Below are 22383 nucleotides of genomic sequence, written 5' to 3'. Positions count from 1 at the left end.
TTCAGAGCAAGACCAAGGTTGAGAATCACTGCATAGAATAGAAATCCAACAGAAGCACTGAGTAAATGTGCCCTTATTTGTTGGATACGTACCTGAATCTTAAAGCCATTAATAAACGCTGACATTTCGTCTGTGGGTTTGGGAGCATTTTGTTTAACAATTTTATTGAGGTATATTTTATAGATCACAGAGCTCACTCATTTCCAGTGTACAATTCAGTAACCTGTAGTGCCTTTAAAGAGTAGTACAGCCATCACCGTAAATCAATTTTAGAACATTTTCATCCCCCCAGTAGGAAACCTCAGAAGCATTTTTTAAAATATACTCAGTGGTGTGTTAGTTAAACCACCTGGGTGAGGGATAGCCCTGATTCAAGAGTCTGCCTGTTTCCCTGGTATAAATACTCCAATCACAGGCATTTTCAAGCTGCCAAGGGTTTAACTACAAGATTCCTGAGAATTTAATAATGGACTTGAGTTAGTACCTGTGCCTCTGGGTCAGTCCTGATATACCTCTCATAGGTCATAAGATCTGAGCAATGAAAATGACCTGTTGCTTCTGGCAGAATTCTGAATAAAATGAAACTTCTTCTTTGAACCTCTAGGCTACTGGTTAGGTATAATCTACCCCCAAACTTCTAATTAATTCCATTTTTAAAACGCTCCCTAAAAACAAAATGATTTAAAGCAGTTGATAGATAAAAAGTGGCTGGTTTTAATACCTTCATTTTGAAATTGTTTTTCATAGGTTATCTGAGTAGTTAGGTAGGTTCTTACCTTTGTATTTTTGATAGATACAGATAGACAAGGTGGTGGTTAAATTAAAGAGATGGGATCTTTGTTCTTTGGTCCCATTTTTCTTCAGGTTCTGGCATCTGTAAGCTCTGCAGATTAAACCCTGCATTGCAGCAAATCCATCCCCTGCCTTTCTAGGACACACACGACTTGCTCAGAAGACATTCTTTCTAAAGTACCTAAATCAAGCAACTCAGATGCATTTCTGTGTCTCACATGCAGAGTATCAGTTTAAAGACACTTAGTTTCCTTCATCCTAAACATATTAATGCTTCCAGAAGCAAAGGGGAAATAACACAATGTGCAATGAATGGTTGCTCAGCTTCACGTACACGTTGGCCGAATGGGATGGGGGAGGGAGGGGCAAAGGCTGTGGAGAACGGTCGGTGAGAAGCAGGAGGTGTACTGGGAACAGAAGGCAGGCTGTGTGTGGCTTCCAAAATGAAGCGACGGGGCTGTGAAACAAATAGTGAATATTTGAGGCACCCCCTAAGGAACAAACTAGGATAGAATTGCTAATCAATTAATAATTGATGATTCCAGCAATTCTTTGATTCTAACAAAGCTTCCTACAAAACCATGTAGTTTTGTATGTAACTACAAACTACATAACTACAGACACAAAAGGGATACTGTGGAATAAAAATATTTTAGCATATCTTTAGATATTCAAATTATCTACTCAGACATATTCCTTCAAGCAAGAAATATAATAAATGTTCCCTTTTTTATATATTTTCCCGTCTCAAATTTTATCAGGAAGTGTCTGTGTTTGGCTGTGCTGTCAGAGTCAAGAAAGTAGACTCGAAGCTCTGGCAATTTAAGTAAATTAATTAAAAACTAATTTCTCTGCTGCTTCCCATATAAGAGAAGGTTGGAGCAGATCAGGGATCAGCAAACTTTTTTTGTCAGAAGCCAGGTAGTAAATATTTTAGGCTTCGCAGGCTGTATGATTTCTGCTTCAGCTACTCACATCTGTCATTGTCATGCAAAAACAGCCGTAGATAACACAGAAACAGATGACCGTGACGGTGTTCAAACAAAATATTATTTAAGGACGTTGAAATTTGAATTTCATACAATTGTCACGAGTCATAAAATATTCTTCTTTTTTTCCCCTAACCACTTAAAAACGTAAAACCATGCTCGGCTCACAGTCTACACCAAAACGTGTACCCTGGTAGGAACTGGCCCTCACATGGTGGTTTGCTGACGACCCAGGGGATAAGTAACAATCACCAAAGCGCGGTCTTATGAAGAGGCAGACATTTTGCATTCAGGAGCTCTGGCCTTCAGAAGGTATCTACGTTCCAGCTTTACACATGAGGAGACTCATTAGCAGAGAAATCAAGCTGCCTGGAGTCCCAGAGAATCTGGGTCCCAAGGCCATGCTTATTCCACCAAACCAGGTTGACCTCCTGTTGTGAGGGTCAGTGGCCGGCACCAGGTCGTTCACAGAGTTTGGCCTTCACAATAACACCATCAATACAGTATGATTATACTCATCTTATAGAGGCAGAAGGCGACTTCAGATCGGTCAAGTGAACTGTCCAGGTCACAGACCTCATAGGTGGTGCCCCGAGAGTGCCTAGGCGCGTACTCCAGAGCTGACTCTCTCTCCACCGATGGAAGAAGGTACACCTTCTAAGAACGGCAATTTAGTAAGGGTTGGATGCTCACCATGTGCCAGGCACTATTTTAAGCCTTTTGCTTGTATGACTTATTAAATTCACACATCACTGCCAGGGAGTTACTACCACTAGTGACATTTCTGCTCACAAATGAGAAAAATGAAGGACAGTGCTTTTATCACATGCTCAAGATGACACATTCATAAACCTTCAAATCCAGGAGTTTGGCCCCAGAGCCCACATGCTTCTCCACTAACACAGCTTCCTGCTTATTATAGCAGCACTGTTAGTGCCAGTGAGAACTGAGAGAAAAAGTAGTTCTCTGATTGCTACCACCAACACATTGTTTTACTAAAAGACATTATTCTTTCACAGGCTTCACATAACAGACATGCATATACAAAGCCAGATCAATATCCTAATTCATCAGAACTTCTTTGAATTGTGTGTAGATTCCTTTCTTCGGGGCTAGGCAAATCGAATAGGCTCAGAAAAGCATAGTAAATTCAAAGCTTTAAAGGAAGCTGTTTACAGAGCTGATACCAAGTAGAGCAAAAAAGCTTGTTCCTCTTCTGGGCACAATTCCGTAATCTTGGACTCTAAAAATGGAAGGTGATTCTCTTGTGGCCGAGCGAGAGTATGTAACTAGTGTACAGTTTGATCTTGCTTGGACTCAAGCGAATTTCCTCTTCAGTTGTTGTGTTTCTGTTCCTCTGTGGGTAACGGTGACTTCCTTCTACTTACATGTGGAAATCCAGCCACATACGTTCTCCACATCGAGTGGGTCACTTTGTTTCATTCATTCTCTTTTCCATTTTTTCATAGACCTATCTGTTGAATGATGACATTATGCAAGGCAGTGTGGGAGTTACTGACAGTAAGAAGTGGTTGTCCCCTCAAGGAGTTTACAGTGTAGAGGACAGAGAATGCACGAGTGGGTGGAGTTAGAACGCAGGATAGAGGGACTGAGGGTCATTGCAGTGTCTACATAAAGAACACAGCAGATGGCAAGAAAGGAGGAGATCATTGGATGTGGAGAAGATGGCCTTGGAACCCATAGGATTTTTGTCAGTTGAAGGCAGAGAAGAAGACATTTTCTAAAGAGAAAATGGCATGAATAAAGCAGTAAAAGTGGCAAAACATATGAATATTCAGAAAATAAAAAGTGTCCACATGGACTCAGACCCTCCCAGTCCCTGGGACCAAGCAGTTACTCATCGTTCAGTCTTGCTCTGGTCTTTACCTCTCAGAGTGCCCACCTTCAGCTACATTCTATGAGAAAGCTTCCACCTGGCTTTCCTCTTCTAGTTTCTAGTGTCATAACCATACACTTAGCCTGTTTTGTTTTGTTTTTTTTTTTTAAGCCTGGGTTAATTTCTTGCTCCCACCAACTCCTCTCAATGATCCTGTCAACTAGGATAAATTCCTAGTCTGAGCCCCCATGCTCTGGCTACTCCTCCCTGAGGTGGACCTGTCTGAACCCAACCACAGCTCACGTAGCCAAGTCTTGGCTGTCACTCGGTCACCTACAGATTCCCTGTGGTCTTGCTTCCCCAACTACTAGTGCCTGCTCCTGTTATCTGTTGTTAGACTTTCTTTGCTCAAAAATATTTAAGTTTGGGCTTCCCTGGTGGCGCAGTGGTTGAGAGTCCACCTGCCGATGCAGGGGACACGGGTTCGTGCCCCGGTCCGGGAAGATCCCACATGCCGCGGAGCGGCTGGGCCCGTGAGCCATGGCCACTGAGCCTGCGCATCTGGAGCTCTGTGCTCCGCAACGGGAGAGGCCACAACAGTGAGAAGCCCGCATACCGCAAAAAAAAAAAAAATTTAAAAAGCCTAAAGGCAACAACTTAATTTGTTTTGATAAAAGTATAGCTATGTAAGAGAATGTTGCTTTTTAGAGACACATGCTGAATTACTTAAGATTAAAGTGCTATGATATCTGTAACTTACTTTTAAAACATTCATCCAAAAATATATGAAGGAAATCTGGCAAAAATTATTCCACCTAAAATATGGGTATTATTTAAATGTGGGTATTATTTATACTCAGTTTTCTACTTTCTTGTATATTTGGAATTATTTATAATAAACACTTTAAAATAATAAAATGTATTAATTATTGAAAATTTGGTGAATAAAGAAAAGCACCAAAAATGTCAGCCCTGTACCACCACCCAAAATGACATATTGCTCAACTTCTCTCCAGTCTTTAAAAAATATTTTTCTGTAAACACACACACACACACACACACACACACACACACACACACGTGCACGTAGATTGAATTGCGCTCGTACCATGCATATAATTTTGCTCTCACTTTCTGGTAGCATACATTTTCATCATCTGCTTCTTGTTCGTTCTCAAAGCAGGTTCTGGGTCTGGTCTTTTCCAGGCTATCCTGTTGCCCTGTATTAAAATTTGAATATTTAGATTGATCCAAATTCCGGAAGGCCTTAAATAGATTGAGTTTGGACTTTGGTCAAACATCATTTGACAATATGTAATCATTGAATGTTTATAGGAACGTGGAACTACATGGTCATCATGGGTTTTTTTTAAGGTAGATTAATCTGGTAGTTGAGCATGATCTATAGTAATGAGTCCAGAGACAATAAAACTAATGAGTGAGAGAGTTTACAGATTGGTGTATAAGAAACTAGAGTGAGGACCTGGGAATAGTAAGGAAGGAACAGGGGTGGAAGCCAGTAATTCTACTGAGCTAAAAACATAAGTGATTCACAATCAAATAAGAATGAGTTCTGCTTTTGTATAGTTTTTCAAAATGGCATCAAAGCAGTTTTGAAAATCTTAATGGCACGAAATTCTTCTAATTCATCCATGGTTTGCTTTTTCATTGTAAATATCTAAAGTTGCCTGGGTCTCATGTGATTGCTCGTATGATTCTGACCCCCCACCAGTTGAGTCTGTACTTTGGGTTAATTCTCTACATAATCTTAGAATCATTTTCTAGATGTCAGTCCTAAAGCCCTAAGAGGTTTGGCCACCTGATCTAGGCTGAGCACCGCACACTCTTTTTGACAGTGATCTCCTTAGGGGCAGGGCAGTAGGTTATGCGTATTTGTCTATTCCATCCAAGCTCAGCACTTGACGAATAGCAGATGTCTAAATATCTGAATTGTCCCAAGTTGGGTCAAAGCCAAGACCAGAACTCAAGGTCGCTGACTTCAGCCCACCACACCAACACTGGTGACGTACTTGTACTTATTACCCTCAGACTCACTCAGTCCTCTTAACAAAAGTTTTTACTGCTGGGACAAATTGACATTGGTTAGAGGCAGCATCTGAGCAATGGAATAGACAGGAAATAACTAATGAAACAAAGATCTTTTTTTTACATCCCCCAAACTTTGGGACTTTTTCCTAGAGTTATAGCTTCCTGAAAGTGACCTTCTCTGTCTCCTGTCCCAACCCACAATGGTAGGTTGTCAATGGCAACTACAGTCCAAAGACAATTACCCTGAAGCAGCATTTTATGATGTATAGAGGATGCAAGAGTAACCACAGTAAGTGCAGAGTCAAGCTTGATTCCACTCCGAGATGAGCCCTCCTGAGAGAGCCTCTGGTTTGGAATCTCTGCCCAGGCGTTCAAGTCCCCCTCAAGCTCTTATCCATGAAATAGTTTTTCTAGTCAGTCTCTGAGCTTTGGTTCCCAGTCCAAATCAAACATTCCCTGAGCCCCAACCACTAGAGGAGCAATGATGCTCTTTCGGTTTTACAGCCATTTGTGTACTGTGCTGACCTGGGGACTGGAGAGGACCTCTGCTGGAATGAGACACAATTTGCCTCCCAGCCCCCATTTCCCCATCCGTGACTCTGCCCTCGGGTCTCTCACGTCTCTGACAGCCCTGGGTGCATTGACCCATGTCATGCTCTGTGGGTCTGTATCTTTCTCTCACTTTGGTTTCTCTGCCTCTGTCTCTGGACCACTCTGATTGGGTCTCTATTTGTGTTCCCTAGGTCACTGTCCCTAGGTGCCTCTGGCTATCTACATGAGCCGCTGTGCCTTTCTCTTGTCTCTAGGTCTGTATACCTCTCTTTCTACAGCTCTTGACTTATGTATCTCTCACTCTTTGTGCCCATCTGTGTCTCTGGATCTCTGAGTCTCTCTCTTTCTGTGTTTCCATCTCTCAGAACTCCTTGCCTCATTCATCAGGCTCCTTCAAGAACAAGTTTATCCTGGTTTCCAACTCCCACAGAATTATCATACCCCTTCAGTCTTGTTTCCCTGTAGCTGAACCTTGACTCCCACAAAAAAACACTTGGGGCCCCACCTTTAGTTCATTGTTTGACCAAATACGTACTCTGCCTCTGTCATCACTCAGGTATGCTTCCTAAAGCCTGGGGCAGCTGGCCTCACCATTTAGCTCTGCTATTAGCATTTGTAAATGTAGACCATTTAGAATGGTAATGTGGAAAGCCTCAGACAAGCTGGTTCCATCACAGAAACCTCCTGATTGGAAAGACTATTGTCTTTCTTCAGCCTCCCCTATGTATCACACTACGATACATAAAACTTTCAAACTTTTTGCAAAGCCTCTCCTGGGTTCTCTCCTTGGTCAGGGTCCATTTGCTATGATCAATGGAAAGGTAAGCCCACATCTGTGAACAGGGGACTTAACATGTTTATGTGGTCAACACCACGTTGTCACATAATATACGCCACGGCCTGACTATAATACAAATTGCCGCACTGATAGTTTTTGAGCTAAATAAGACATTTCCTTTTCCTTAATCCATGATTTCTGATGGCGTAAAGAGTCAAGGGCTTCGTGTTTTCATGAAGTCAAAGTGTCTAGCACCCACGCTGTGAACAAATGTACACAAAGGCGAGCAGCAGTCAGGCAGATCCCATGGAGTGACTCAAGTGCTGAGGACACATGAGCCCAAGTTAAAATTGCTTCGATTGAGATTGCTTAATAGATTCATCTTTTATTCTATCACCATTGTGTTAGCAGGATTCTGAGGCCAAGCACAGGCCTAGCAAGCAAGAAGACAGATCAATGAGCTGTTATCCATGGCCTTAAGAGAAGCTCTGTTATCCATGGCGTCATAGGTTACACATTTACCATCTTTGGTCTAGAGAGTTCAGAAAGTGTGTCAGCATCATTCAAAAGTGAGACTAAGGTTGAAAATGAAAAAAAAAAGTGAAAATTCTGCAAAGAAGAGAGCTTTCATTGGCTGTTCAACTCCAACGCCTGTTAGCCCTTCTTACACAATTAGGAATTTCTATTATTGCTTTGGGTTGAAATGTATGTCCTCTTTATAAGCCTGAAGGGACAGAATCTAGGTTCTATGTCACTTCTCTTTGCCAGGAAGGGGAAAAGTATGTCATTAAATATATGAATAATCTGTAAACATGGGTTACTAAGAAATTTTCTCCCCAAGATGTATGTAATGTAAACGGATGTATGGCTCATGTTTTACCATGCAAGACTGATTTCTGTGCCCACTTGTTCTTCCAGTCTTGTTTTGCATTACTCCTCAACATAGACCCTCTGTTCCAGGTAGGCATTGTGTTTCCTGTATACACCATGCATATGTCAACCTCAGTGCCTTTGCTTATGCTACTGCTCCGGTTGGAATGCTTTTTTCTCTCACACTTGATGAATTCTATATCTATGCTTCAAGTTCCAACTCATGGTATTCTTCCTCCATGAAGTTTTCCCTGATCATTTCATCTCCTCACGGGCTCCTCCTTCTATACCATTTACTGCCCCCATCACTAAGATGGCAGCTATTGGGGGATTTTTTGATGAAATTTGCCACAGATCCTTCTCTTTTCCTCTAAGTACTTATTTCCTAAGTACTGTAAATCTCCTTAGTACACTCTTTGCTCTCTCTGTCCCGCTTTTAGATACCACACTCTGTACACTCAAACCATCAAGGTTATTGAAATGAGTTAAAGTTTTTAGGACCAAGAGTTCTTCAGCTCCATGCCTCTCAAATGCTAAACTGCATAGCAATCATGTGGGGCTCTTGATAAAAACAGATGATAATTCAACAGGTCTAGGAAGCCTGCAAATGTGAATTCCTAACAAAATCTCAGGGTATTGAGTGGAAAGGCTTCGCATTGTTTTTCAAACACCAGGTACAACCCAAGAGTGTTCTTAAAGTGTATTTAGTGGGTCACAATCAATATTTGTTTAAAAAAAATAGAAAAGAATATAGTAAATAGTGTTTAGAAGAATAGTGTTGTTTCCTATAACACTTTTTGGGTTTTTTTGTACGTTTATAACGTAAGTGTGTGTGTGTGTGTGTGTGTGTGTAGAGAGAGGCAAAAGAGAGGGAGGCAAAGTGCATTTTATACCGTGGGCTAATTCGAAAAGTTTGAAAGCCTCTCCTTTAAAGGACAGAGCAGAATGAGATATAAACTTGTATCAGCAAATTAAGACAATGAAACCGATTGGGATAAGAAACTGTGAAGGCTCCAATAGGCAGGGGCAATTTCCCAGAAGGTTCTAACACAAAGGGCACGGGAATGAGAGAAGAGGCAGAACTGAGGACCAGCTTTCTGGATCAAGCCCGACTGCCTTCTCTGTGGTTGATCTTATTTCCTGTATCTTACTGAGAGGCAGCTACGAAAATTCTTTAGTGAGTGGGTGTTTCCTGATTTGTTACTGTATCATGGGAGGGATAAGGCCACTGTTTCCTTCAAGGCCAGCTGTGGGTTTGATAATCTCATAAACCCAGTACAAATATTCTCTGGAAGCTTGATGAGCCTCTGCTCACTATTAGCCCTGAGACTTATTTATGACGATGTGTGGACCTTGGGGGAAAAGGAAAATACAACATTGCTTCGAAAGTGCTGTTGTAAAGAGTAATTTCTTGCTCTTTTTTACTTCTTTAGAGAAAATGAGACAAAAAGGCTTTTTTTTTTTTTTTTTAAGTTTCAGGAGAATGAACCCTATCCCAAATAGCAGAGAAGTCGTATTCCCGGCACGCAGCACAGTGCCCAGCATATTCATAATACGTTGTATAAATAGCAAAGTGTTTACCTTGTTCTCTTCTGCAAAAGTTAAAGACTCATATAAGAAGTTTATTAAAGAAGTCAGTGTTTCAACATGAAAATAAGAGAGTTTTCCTACCAGGTGTTATTATTAGTCACCTTGGCAGATGAGAAAGACAGAGGTTGCTACTCGTGTGGTGTCACATAACGAACGCGTCAGAAGTCATTGGAGCAGAAGGACTCATTGCTAAGGAAAAGAGTGGAGACAAAGGCCAGCTCTCATCTCACAAAATTTTCACTGACACTGCATGGGTGTTTGTGACCCAAGTTAGCTGCTTATTAGCATTCCTTTTCGCTTGGCAGTTCCCAGGAGCAAAAAGGTTTCTTATTGCACTTAATTCTAAAAACATCATCTTTCTAATGCAGCTGTGGGAGAAGTGGCAGAGCCGCAGAGGAAGATGACTTGCTTGGGGGTTTTAACCAACAGCAGGTCTAGCGTGAATCAGCAGCATGATGCAACTGTCAAGAAACGAATGCAATCTTGGGTTGCCTTACGGTGTACCTGGCAGCCAGGATGGGGAGATCTTGTGGGGCTTTGTTTTGCACGTCAGGTCTTACCTTGAAGATAGATTTTGAAAATTTAGAAGGTATTCAGAGGAGATAAGTTCTCTGGGTGATCAAGGGACTGAAAATCTATTGTGAAAGGAGAAGTTGAAGACGATGGAAGCAAAAGAGGGAACATTCTAAATGCTTCTAACTATTTGTATAAGTATCATCTATATAACTCCAAGAAGTAGCTCTGAGACCATCTGTTGAAAGCCGTACAGCACGAAACGGTAATTTGATATATAGGCAAGAGTTTTCTGGCCATCAATCATGGAAGTATGGAATGGGCTTGCCTATACAAGTAGTGAGTTCCGCATCATTAGTAATATGTAAACAAAGATTGAATAAGGGTCTTATTAGGGTTTAGACTTTGTACAAAATTTAGAAATATAAACCAGGCTGCTAGTTGTGATTTTCTCTGCGATGAGGGATTATATGTGGCTTTTATTTACTAAGTTAAACATTTTTGATTATTTAATTTTTAAAAAAATAAAAAGCAGACATGGCTTTTATAATCACCAGAAGTGAGAGAGTGAAGCCAATGAAGCTTCAGCTTCAGGTCCTCTGCCTTGCACAGACCCTAGTGATGTAGTTAAAATAAATGTAGTCAACTCAAAGTCCCTGAACATTACAATTTTAAACACCCTGAAATCTTACAGCTCATTTATGAAAGAAATTTGATAGAGGTTCTCAAATTTTCCAACGGTCCTAAAAACTTCATTAGCAATATCACATCGTGAAGTTGAAAATAACTTTTCTATGCTATCAATAATTTTAAAAAGCATTATAGGCAAAAGACTGGCTTCTTATTCTATCCTCTATATAGAAAATTGTAGTATACAATTGTTTTTAGATGAAGAAATAACCAGAGATGACATGGCCAAAAGTATAGAGAAAAAAAGGTATAGGGGTATGTAAACACTTAATTAATGAATATAAGTTGTTTTCTCAGTTTTGAAATGTTTGTGGTATTTGTCAGTTTTTTATTTTTATTTTTTTAATTTGTGATATAATTGACATATAACATTATATTCATTTCAGAAGTAAAATAAATATAATGATTTGATAATGTATATATAGCAAAATGATCACTGCAATCAGTCCAGTTAACATCCATCACCACACATGGTTAACAAAACTTTCTTTTTCCTGTGATGAGAGCTTTCAAGACTCACTTTTCTAGCAACTTTCAAATAAACAATACAGTATTATTAACTGTAGTCACCAAGCTGTACATTACATCCCCATGACTTAGTCATTTTATAACTGGAAATTTGCACCTTTTGGTACCCTTTACCCATCTCACTATCCCTTCCTCCGCCACCTCTGGCAACCAGCAATCTGTTCTCTATATCCATGAACTTGGTTTTTCATTTGTTTTTTGTTGTTTTATTTTTACTTATTTATTATCTTTTCATAGTTAAAGCTTGGTGACTTTTTATTCTTTTTTTAATCAAAATATAGTTGACATACAATATTATGTTAGTTTCAGGTGTACTACCTAGTAACTTGACATTTGTGTGCATTATGAAATGATTGCCATGCTAAGTCTAGTAAACATCTGTGCCCTACAAAGCTATTACAGTATTATTGACCATATTCCTTATGCCGTATATTGCATCCCTGTGGCGTATTTATTTTATATCTGGCCGTTAGTACCCCTTAATCTCCTATACATAGTTCACACACAACCCCCTCCCTTACGGCAACTATACATTTGTTTTCTGTATCTCTGAGTCTGTTTTAGTTTAGTTTAGTTTAGTTTGGTTGGTTGTTTTGTTTTCTGGATTTCTCATATAAGTGAGATCATACGGTATCTATCTTTTTCTGTCTGACATTTCGTTTAGCATAATGCACTCAAGGTCCACCCATGTTGTCAAAAATGGCCAGATTTCACTCTTTTTATGGCTGAATGAATATATATATATATATATATATATATATAAAACATTTTCCTTATCCATTCATCCATCAATGGACATTTAGTTGTTTCCATGTCTTAGCTATCGTAAACAATGCTGCAATGAATATCGGGGTGCATATATCTTTTCTAATTAGTGTTTTAATTTTCCTCAGATAAATACCCGGGAGTGGTATTGCTGGGTCAATATAGTAGCTCTATTTTTAATTTTTTGAGAAACCCCCCTACTGTTTTCTATAGTGGTTGTACCAATTTACATGCCCACCAACATTTTCTCCACATCCACACCAACACTTGCTAGTTCTTGTCTGTTTGACGATGGCCATTCTAACAGGTGCGAGGTGGTAGCTCACTGTGGTTTTCATTTGCATTTCCCCAATGATTAGTGATGTTGAGCATCTTTTCATATATCTGTTGGCCATCTGTGTGTCTGCTTTGGAAAATGTCCATTCAGATCTTCTGCCCATTTTTAAATCGGATTGCTTTGGATTATTTGTTTTTTTGCTATTGAGCTGTATGAGTTCTTTATCTATTTAGAATATTAACCCATTATCAGATATATGATTTGCAAATATTTATTCCCATTCAGTAGGTTGCCTTTTCATTTTGTTGATGTCAGCTTTTAAAATTTGTAATCTATTGTGATTTCTCATTCTAAATAATTATTCTTTTCTTTTTTTGGTAATTTTACATTAATTTTCATAAAGAGACTTTCAAATTTTGTAAGTTTCAAGCCCCTTAAAATTGGACTCTTCCATCTAATAATCAGAAGAACAAAATAAAAAAATGTTAAACACAGTCCCAATTACAGGAACTTGAGGCCCATGCAATTAGGACTCTATGTAATGAGCTATTGTATATGCGTATTAATCCATAAAAAGCCCTGTAGACATCAGCCAGGGAACTGTCAGCATCCAGGGCCCAGTATAAGACAGCATCAGTCTCCCCCCAGCTTCGTCTCGCCATGCCTGACTGCTGCCCTTTGGCACTCACCTGAATTACTCACCCCACCCCACCATGCAGGGCTCTGACCCTGTACATACCTGGCATTCTCTTGCTTCTTGGCCTTTGTTCCTGTTATTCTCTTTGCACAAAATAGCTCCCTCAACGATTGTCACTCCGTATCCCACCAGACTTTAAATGGAGAAAAAGTCTCTCTCTCCCTCCCCGCAAATGCTAGGTCATTTCCGGTGTTCAATAAACAATAGTTGAATAAGTAAATTAAGTAAAATAATTAAATAAAGCCAACATTAACAGGGCCCTGGAGGTTGGATCAAGGTAGACATACAATTTTCTCTTTTTTAAATTTTAGTTACCCAATTAATATATGCATGTATTTTATTTTATTTTTCATTAGAACAAGCTAAATTAGGAAAATTTGATTGCGCTAAAGTCCCCTTTAACAACACCCTCAATGCTGGCTCCTTCTTTTAAGGACCAAACTTATGAGTTTGGTGTGTATTTTATCAGACTTCTAGTTTGTGCTTTTATATATTATTGTATGTGTTGTATTGTTTGGAGGGAAGGAGAGAGATTTTTCAAAATGAAGTGGTTTCAGACTATACCTGCCACCAGTTCCTCTAAACTAACAATATGTTTTGGGATCTGTCAACTTTGATGTGCGCGGACACAAATATTCACTCCATGTTTCTCCGTGGGGGAGTGATTAGCATTCTGAGCGGGACAATTCTCAGTTGTTCAGGACTGCATCGGCCATCAGAGGGTGGTAATCATTCCTGGTGCCCCCTCACAATGTGTTGGTAGCACCCAACCCCCTGCCTTTAGCATTTGGCAACCAACAACGCTCTTAGCTTTTCAAACTCTTTCGGTTAACTTCTAACATAATCTCATCCTATGAGCACTCACTGCACTGCACTTATCTGTCATCTCACTGTTGGTAGATATTTAGGATAGCTCCTAAATTTTATTCTCACAAACGCTCTTCAGTAGACACCTTAATTCACACTTCCTTCTGTGTACATGTGAGTGTTTCACTAATAAGCCACCAGAAGTGGAGTCGCTGGTCATGTGTGCATGTCCAGTTACACTAGATGTGCTAAGTTCCCCTCCAACTTAAACACCTGCCAACAGTAGATGATAATATCCAGGGCCCCCAAATTCTCCAGTACTTAATGCTAATCCTTCAATTTTAGCAGATCTGGTGGATTACAAAAGTACTGCATTGTTGTTTTAATTTGCATTTTTCTGATTAATAGTGAGACTGTTTATTTGAAATACATACTTCCTCTTCTGTGAAAGACTTTCATTTTCTCTTCTGTATGTGTACATATTTTAATTTTTACTACATATGCTTTATAATCAGAAAAAAATAATGCACACCTTAAAAAATAACTTACATATTCTTCAAGGCCTACTTAGATGTTGGGTCATTCAAAAAATGGCCTTGATCTTTCCTCCTATAACCCCCGCTGGATACTTTACTCTCTCTTGGATGTAGTTTGCAAAGTACTTGTCTTACCCTCTTGACTAGATTAATGGTTTCTTGAGGCTCGGCCTGGGTTTGTGTTTCCTTTGACCTGCCTAATACAATGCCTTGCACAGATTTGAGCTTAAGAGATAAAGATTTATAAAGTTAAATGATAGAAGGTAGAGAAGGTTGACTGTGGGAAAACTACCAGCTGAATAAGACTGTATTTTCAACCTTTTATTCTTTATGTACACAGTCTTGAACCATCCTTACCAAAGATGGACATATTCCTGCAAAGGGTATGTAATGTTATTTGGCTTTATAGTCACTTCCCTGGAAGATATGCTAATCGGAAGTTCCTAGGAAGGGATGCTTAACTCAATTAAAACAGGGAGTTTAGGTATTTGTGGAAGAGTTGTTTGGGGAATGAGGGTCCTCATTGCCCTGCAGACATCATGAAGCGTAGGTGGCTGCCTGGCAGCCTCTGTCTTAGGTTTGCCCAGGCCCAGGACTCCACGAAAACTGTGACAGTGATGTTGACTCAACCAAGTGATGTTTCTCACCCAGAAATTAACACTCGCTGAGATGTTCCAAATTAGAGCACAGTGTGATCCTTCTTGCTTTATATTCAAGGATTTCTTATGTGTTTATGATATATAGCTACTGTTTAAAAGATTACCATAAAAAAGTTCTCAGTAAAAACTGCCAAACTGGAATGATCAGAATTCTGTAAATGGTTTAGATAGACATCAGATCTTGTTGAAAAGAATCCCAAGGAATGTTCAAATTCTTTACATTTTAGAATTTTGTTGATCAAATTTTGTTGCTTCAAGGGACTTCCCTGGTGGTGCAGTGGTTAAGACTCTGTGCTTCCAATGCAGGGGGCGCGGGTTTGATCCCTGGTTGGGGAACTAAGATCCCACACACTGTGTGGCCAAAATAAATAAATAAATAAACAAATAAAAAATTTTTGTTGCTTCACATAAGTAATCTATTGGCTCAAACTAAATGGTTTGCTGAAATGTTCATTCAAAAAATAATTACAGGCAAAATGTATTTAAGAACTTGTGACCTTGTAGAGATTTCACTTATCAAAAGGAATTAGAATTTTGTCTGTAAACAAACCTGACGTTTTTGAGAGCCTCACTTTTAGCTCCTCCAATTGTCCTTTTTTTTTAAAAAAAAAAAGAGGTATAATTGACATACAACATACTAGTTTTAGGTTCCAATTGTCTTTTATAGTAATTTCATTCCGTGAAGATTTGAGCATGTCTGGGAATTAGTCGAATGAATGGGTAAATAAGTCAATGGGATTTCTTATAAAATGCTTCACCTTGCCATTGCTTTCAGCTAGCAAGCACATTTCTAACACAGGGTGGAGGCATCTCTGCCCCAAAGAGGAAATGTGCTAAAGAAGCAGATATTAGCAAATGCAGATTTAGAAAACAGATAGCTCAGAGACCTATGTAGAAACTTCCTTCTACATTTAGTCTTACGTTTAATTTTTATCATCAGGTGAAAATATCGTGCCACAGGGACATCCCAGTAAGATCCCTCACCCCAGAGCAGGGGTTTTCCTTGTACACCATGCACATTTCTTTAACAGTACTTAGTTCACTGACATTACCAATATTTGTGTAATTGCTTGTGTTCCCTTCCCCTCCACTGCCCTGGACTGTGGGTTCCTTGCAGCAGCTACTGTCCCCAGGACCTAGCTTTCTGTTATCTGCAGTAAGTTGAAAGTAATCAACAATTATATTTGAGCAACAAGAAAATCACGTCCCAGAAGATACATTGCAAGTTATGGCTTTGTGGATCTCAATGGCTTCGTGACAACTCCTAATGCGTTTTGAGCCCTGCTGTTTGCCAAGCCTGTTTTGACCATTTCATATGTGTTAATGTGAACAGAACTTACAACTGGCCCACAGGGTACAACTGTTACTAATTCTATTTTAGAGGTGAGAAGACGGAGACTCGGATTGGTTAGGTAACTTGCCCACAGTGGTACAGCTAATAAGAGGTGCCACCCAGATCGGGACTCAGGCAGATTGACTGCAGAGCCCACGGTCCTCATCACCACACTGAACTCTCTCTACCGCTCATTAAAAAGAATGGGAAAAAGCTGTCATTAGGAAGAAGGAGTGAGGTGCACAACAGTGTGCCTGGAATGCTCTTATTTCCATAGAACTGCGGTAGCGGACAGGCCTGAATGCGTCTAAATGCACGGGATACCTCTCAGGAGGAAGCACAAAAAATGGTTAACGTTGGGGTCCTCTGGGGAAAGGAATGGGGGACTGAGGATTAAGGGAGAGAAAAAAGCTTTATGTTCATTATGTTTTCTTTTGAACTACATAGATTTTTTTTCTACTGTGGATATATGTTACCTTTTCTGATGTGTTTCTGTTTTCTGGTTTTTATTTTTTAATTTTTTTTTTGGCTACATTGGGTCTTCGTTGCTGCACATGGGCTTTCTCTAGTTGTGGCAAGTGGGAGCTTCTCTTGCTGCAGAGCATGGGTTCTAGGCGTGTGGGTTTCAGTAGCTGTGGCACGTTGGCTCAGTAGTTGTGGCTCACGGTCTCTAGAGCGCAAGCTCAGTAGTTGTGGCTCATGGGCTTAGTTTCTCCGTGGCATGTGGGATCTTCCCAGACCAGGGCTCGAACCCGTGTCCCTTGTATTGGCAGGTGGATTTTTAACCACTGCACCACCAGGGAAGCCCTGTATTTTGTTTTTTAAAACACACACATCAGTTTGAATGTCCTTGGGACTTCCCCAGCTGTGCAGATATTTGTCAGTTTGAAACACTATTGGATGGGGCTTGCATCTCAGTATAAAACATCTGAATTCCTTGTGCTCAACTTCATTTCCCTCATGACAACGGACTCTGGTATAACAGCTCAGTGGTGTTCTACACTGCAAAAGGTGGTACCACACTTTCGAAAGAGAGTGTGAGAGAGAGACCAAAAGAAAGAGAGAAAATTGGCCAAAATCTATTCTTATGGTTATTTTTGACTTGGATTTTTAAAAAACTTTCTGTCTACAAAGTAAAGTGTGTGTTTGTTTGCTAGGACTGCAACGACGAGGTACCACAAAACGGGTGGCTTAAACAGCGGAAACTGATTCTCTCACAGTTCTGGAGGCTAGATGCCCGAAATCAAGGTGTCAGAAGGGTGGGTTCCTTTGGAGGGCTGTGGAGGAGGATCTGCTCCAGCCCGCCCTCCTTGACTTGCAGGTGGCCTTCTTCATGTTCACATGGTATTCTCCCTGTGTGCAAGTGTGTCTCCAGAAGTCCCCTTTTCACAAGAGGACGCCAGTCCTATTGAATTAGGGCCCACCTTAATAACCTCATTATAACTCACTGAAGACCCTATCTCCAAATAAGGCCCCATTCTGAGGTACTGGGGCTTAGCACCTCAACAGGATACAATTCAACCCGTAACACTCTGCGATTAGCCAACTCTCTCCTTTCCCCTTCAGCCTCATCCAGCAATTTCCTTTTCTTGATGTTTTGGCTCAGAGTTTGGTCTCGGGCCTCCCAGAGTGGAGAATATTGCTGAGAGGAAAAGCCAGTGCAGGAAGAGTCCCCCTGTGGTTCACCCTGAGTGAAAGCGCTGCTCTCTCCTCCGCAGGTGGTACCACGGTAACCTCACCCGACATGCAGCCGAGGCTCTTCTCCTCTCCAATGGATGCGACGGGAGCTACCTTCTGCGGAACAGCAATGAAAGGACAGGGCTGTACTCTCTCTCTGTGAGGTAGGATGCCTAAGAACTCTATAAATTCAGTGGGGTCTCACCTCTTATTTATCGGGGCACTGACTCCATGGTCACACTCAGATTGCCAGAGAACCGAATTCTCTTGATTTCTGCTAGACCAGCAGGTCCCAGGATGCCAAGCTCTGAGTGGTGAGCCTGCAAAAAACATTCTTGCCCCTTCCATTGGTGGAGAAAAAATGTTAGAGCTGAAGGAGGTTTTATGAATTGTTTAACCCAGAACTCTTGCTTGACTGATGAAGAAACTGAAACCTGAAGTGGTAAAGTGTCTTCCACCCAATAAATCAGTGATAGAAACAGCACCAGAATCACATCCCTGAAACCTGGCCCGGTGCCCCTTTCACTATTCCTTGCTTCCTCTGGAAAATCAGAATGACTTGTGGCTGCAGTTTTCATAATCACAAACTCAAGCAGGCAGTATGCAACTTTTAGTTTTTTTCTATAAATGGACTGACCTTCTTTCTTGAATTTCCATTTCACCTATTAAGAAAGTTAATCTAGGACTTCCCTGGTGGCGCAGTGGTTGAGAGTCCACCTGCCAATGCGGGGGACACGGGTTCGTGCCCCGGGAAGATCCCACATGCCGCGGAGCAGCTGGGCCCGTGAGCCATGGCCGCTGAGCCTGCGCGTCCGGAGCCTGTGCTCCGCAACGGGAGAGGCCACAGCAGTGAGAGGCCCGCGTACCGCAAAAAAAAAAAAAATAAATAAAGAAAAAGAAAGTTAATCTAGTGCCCACCATGTATGCCCTGCTCAAAACAGTGATTGTCCTTCCAGGGTTTCTCTCCCATCCCCTTCCTCCTGGTTGGCCTCCCTTTCAGAGAAGGTGACCTAGTCACGTGATAATCGGGGGGAGTCATTTGTTATCTGTCAGCATCTGTCACCTTGGCGTCCACTGACATGTAGCAAGTCTTTCTGGGTTCACAGGGAGTTGCCCCTGGGTCAGAATGGTGATGTGAGGACTCCATGTAATTGCCCTCGGCCACCCAGCCAATAACCTCAAACCATTATTGTTTTATTTTATTTACAAATTTTCTAAAAAGCATTTTTGGGAAAAATATTCACCAGAAATAGAATTCCGCTTTGGGGGAAACAAGAATTGTGCTTTCTCAGATCAACAGCAAACGTTAAAATTGCATTAAAGTGGTTAGATGGTTGATCCTTTACCGCATGGATCTCCCCCAGATCTCAAACAAATCTGTGCAATTGTTGGCTAAAAGAAGGTTAACTTTTCACTTTCGTATGTCTTGCCTGAACAATTATAAGCTCCTTACAAAGAGATGATATATATATTACATCTATATACAAAGTTAAAATATAAAATATTAATTTCCATTACAAGCACTTAGAAATGCTTTAAAAAATAATAACCACCAGCAAAAGTAAGAGGAATCACAGACCAGCTCAGGAGAATGATTGTTTTTATTCATTTGGTCATTCGCTTCCTTAATAATAAATATTTCAAAGCATCCGCTCTGTGCCTACCACTTTGGTAAGTGCGGTAGAAGATTCAGAGACCTTGACATCGGGAAGTATAGCCTCACAGGGGCAATAGGACCATATCCAAATACCTTACTACAAAGTAGAGCACTGTAAATGCCATGAAAGAAAACAAGGTAAGTGCTTGGGTTGTTGAGAAGAGAAAAGGCAAGTAACTCAAGCCGGAAGTAGCAAGCAATATTTGATAGAGTAAGTGGCATTTGAACTGAAACTTGATCAGGAACGAAGTGGAAGAAGTCACAGGTGAAGGGAGCTGTACAAGCTAAGGGACAAAGGCAGAAACTCCTAGGAGAACAGTAGGCGTGGCGGCACTGCAGCAGTTCCCAAGGTGTGGTCCCCAGACCAGTAGCATCACCAGGGAGCAGGTTAGGAATACAGATCTCAGGCCCCACCCCAGACCTACTGAATAAGGAACTCGGGGGGTAGTGTCCAGAAACCTGGGCGCTGCAGGTGATTCTGATGCTTGCTAAAGTTGCAGCATGCCCTGCAAGAGAGGAATAGTGGAAGTGAGGCTTGAAAGATAGGATTGGGTCAAATCAAGTATACATATATAAATTTTTTAAAATTTAATTCTCTGCCTTATTCCAAAAATGAAGTGGAGAAAGACAATGTAGGAAATCTGATATTTTATTCAGCAGGCAGTGGAATAGGCATGGGAGGCAAAGGGCTGGGCTCACATAACTGATTAAGGGACAGAAGCAGAATTTGGATTGACTCCCAAACAAGTAAGGGAGGAGGGCCAGGCACAGAGAAGAATACGGGGAGGGAGTGACTTGCCATTTCTATCATCTCTCTTCCTGCCCTTCTTAAACTCATGCCCCTTAAGAGGTTAATGTTCAAAGACTCGTTCGGCAAGTCAGAGAATTCACAGGGAGCACCGGCTCTTGTCTTTCATTAGAATGAAAAATTGAGAGCACGCTCTGCCCGAAGAATCCAGCGCTGTTCTTTAAGTGCCAGTGGTTTCAGTGATGGTGTCATAGCTCTCAGCTTTTAGAAGGTTTAATGGTAATGCTAATGCCTAAGGTTACATTCCACTTCAAAAAAGATACTCATTTCTTAAATAATGTTAAACATTTTTTTCCCTTTTAGAGCCAAAGACTCCGTCAAACACTTTCACGTTGAATATACTGGATATTCATTTAAATTTGGCTTTAATGAATTCTCATCTTTGAAAGATTTTGTCAAGCATTTTGCAAATCAGCCTTTGATTGGAAGTGAGACAGGTAAGCTATGAACAGATACTTGACCTGTGAGATATCGTTTCAGGATGGAGGCGGGACAAAGCGGATTTCAATTAAATAGTTGTCACTTCTATTGAATTATGTGCATACTATAGGCAACTGGATATGTTTAGAAACTTTTTTTCCAATTACAATGCCATATGCTACATTAAAATATATATATATATTTCAGTATATAATATACTTCAGTATATTATATACTTCAGTATATTATATTTCAGTATATATATACTTCAGTATATATATATATGTGTCAGTATGTTAGTATTATTTTTAGGAGAAAACAATGTGCCTTGTGCAAAATAGGTATTTTTCTCAGAATGTGTTATTTAATGGATTGATTAAAAGCACACATTTCTTTAAAATGACCTATTTGTTTTATAATGATATATACAGTAAACAAAGAAAGAACAAAGGAAAGAACAGCTTTTTGATTCCTCAGAAGTTTAGGTATGAGAAGTTTGCATACCGGGGAGACCCCAAAATGATCATTTTGAGCAGTTTTTGAGCATTTTAAAATGAAATGCAATTTCCCAAAGATCATTGAATATTAAAAATACTGACTAGAAATTACTCTCCTGAACAATTTCTTAATTTCATCCTAAAATTCTGTTTCTCTTGTCTTGGTTTCTGATAAGTTTTTACATGGCACTTAAGTATGGCTGGAAATAGTTTAAAATTTCCTTTCTGGGTGGTTAGAGTCAAACCAGAAAATTCAAGTTAAAAAACAAACACACTCGCTTGGTATTTAAATTATCTAACTCATTTGTCTATACTATTTAAATAAAGTAAAGGATTTCCTCTGTATTTGTGACATAGAATCACAATTTTATATGTCCTAAATTGTTGATGATTCTCAGTTAATCAAAAGTTGGACAGTTCCAAGAACCAAGCACAAGAGGAATTCATACCTTAATAGCAGAGTCAGTTGCTGCGAATTTGTACACACTCATTTTCATGGTAAACTTGGTTAGTGGGCTTTTTGTTGATCACACTGGGAGAGATGCCACCAGTGCCTTTTCCTTTTCTGCTATTTCTGTGGCCTGAATAGACCCTGATATGACTCACACAGAGTCAAGGAAAGACAGAAAGCACAGTGGAAACCACAAAATAGTTGACTTACTTTATACTGACCATACAAGGTCTTTGATAGATTATTTCAAACCATAAAATTGAAGCAGTCATCTTTTTTGTTTCTGGTGGAAATTCTCCTAATCAACCCTGAAAATTACTTTATCATTTAACCAGCAATAATTCTCATAAACAAAGGGCAAGTGGTAATGATTTTATTTCCTTTGCTACTTTGGTCTTGGCAAGCATTTCAATTTCAAATCCCTTCCCTTCAGACTTATTTCTTACTTGTGTCCCAATCTACACTCATTTTCGTTCAATTCTTGGTCACTGGCAATGGACAGGAGATATTGAAGCCAAGGACTCTGTTTTGTCTACTTCAATTTTTGTCCTTCTCTGTGTCTCCCAGGTCCTGGTACAGTGCATGGTGCTTTGGGTGAGTGAATGAATAAA

General features: G+C 40.2%; 1 protein-coding gene across 1 annotated transcript in view; it reads left to right on the top strand.

Moving 5' to 3' along the window:
• The window catches only part of DAPP1 (dual adaptor of phosphotyrosine and 3-phosphoinositides 1), a 59431-nt gene that overhangs the window by 2013 nt on the left and 35035 nt on the right, over positions 1–22383 (top strand). The window contains exons 2-3 of the mRNA XM_079920639.1: positions 17981–18103; positions 20708–20841. Of these exons, the coding sequence (XP_079776765.1) occupies positions 17981–18103; positions 20708–20841 (257 nt within the window). The remainder of the gene's footprint in view (positions 1–17980; positions 18104–20707; positions 20842–22383) is intronic.

Source organism: Stenella coeruleoalba (genome assembly GCF_951394435.1).
Source record: "Stenella coeruleoalba genome assembly, chromosome: 4".
NCBI lineage: Eukaryota > Metazoa > Chordata > Mammalia > Artiodactyla > Delphinidae > Stenella > Stenella coeruleoalba.
This window is presented reverse-complemented; position numbering and strand designations above follow the sequence as displayed.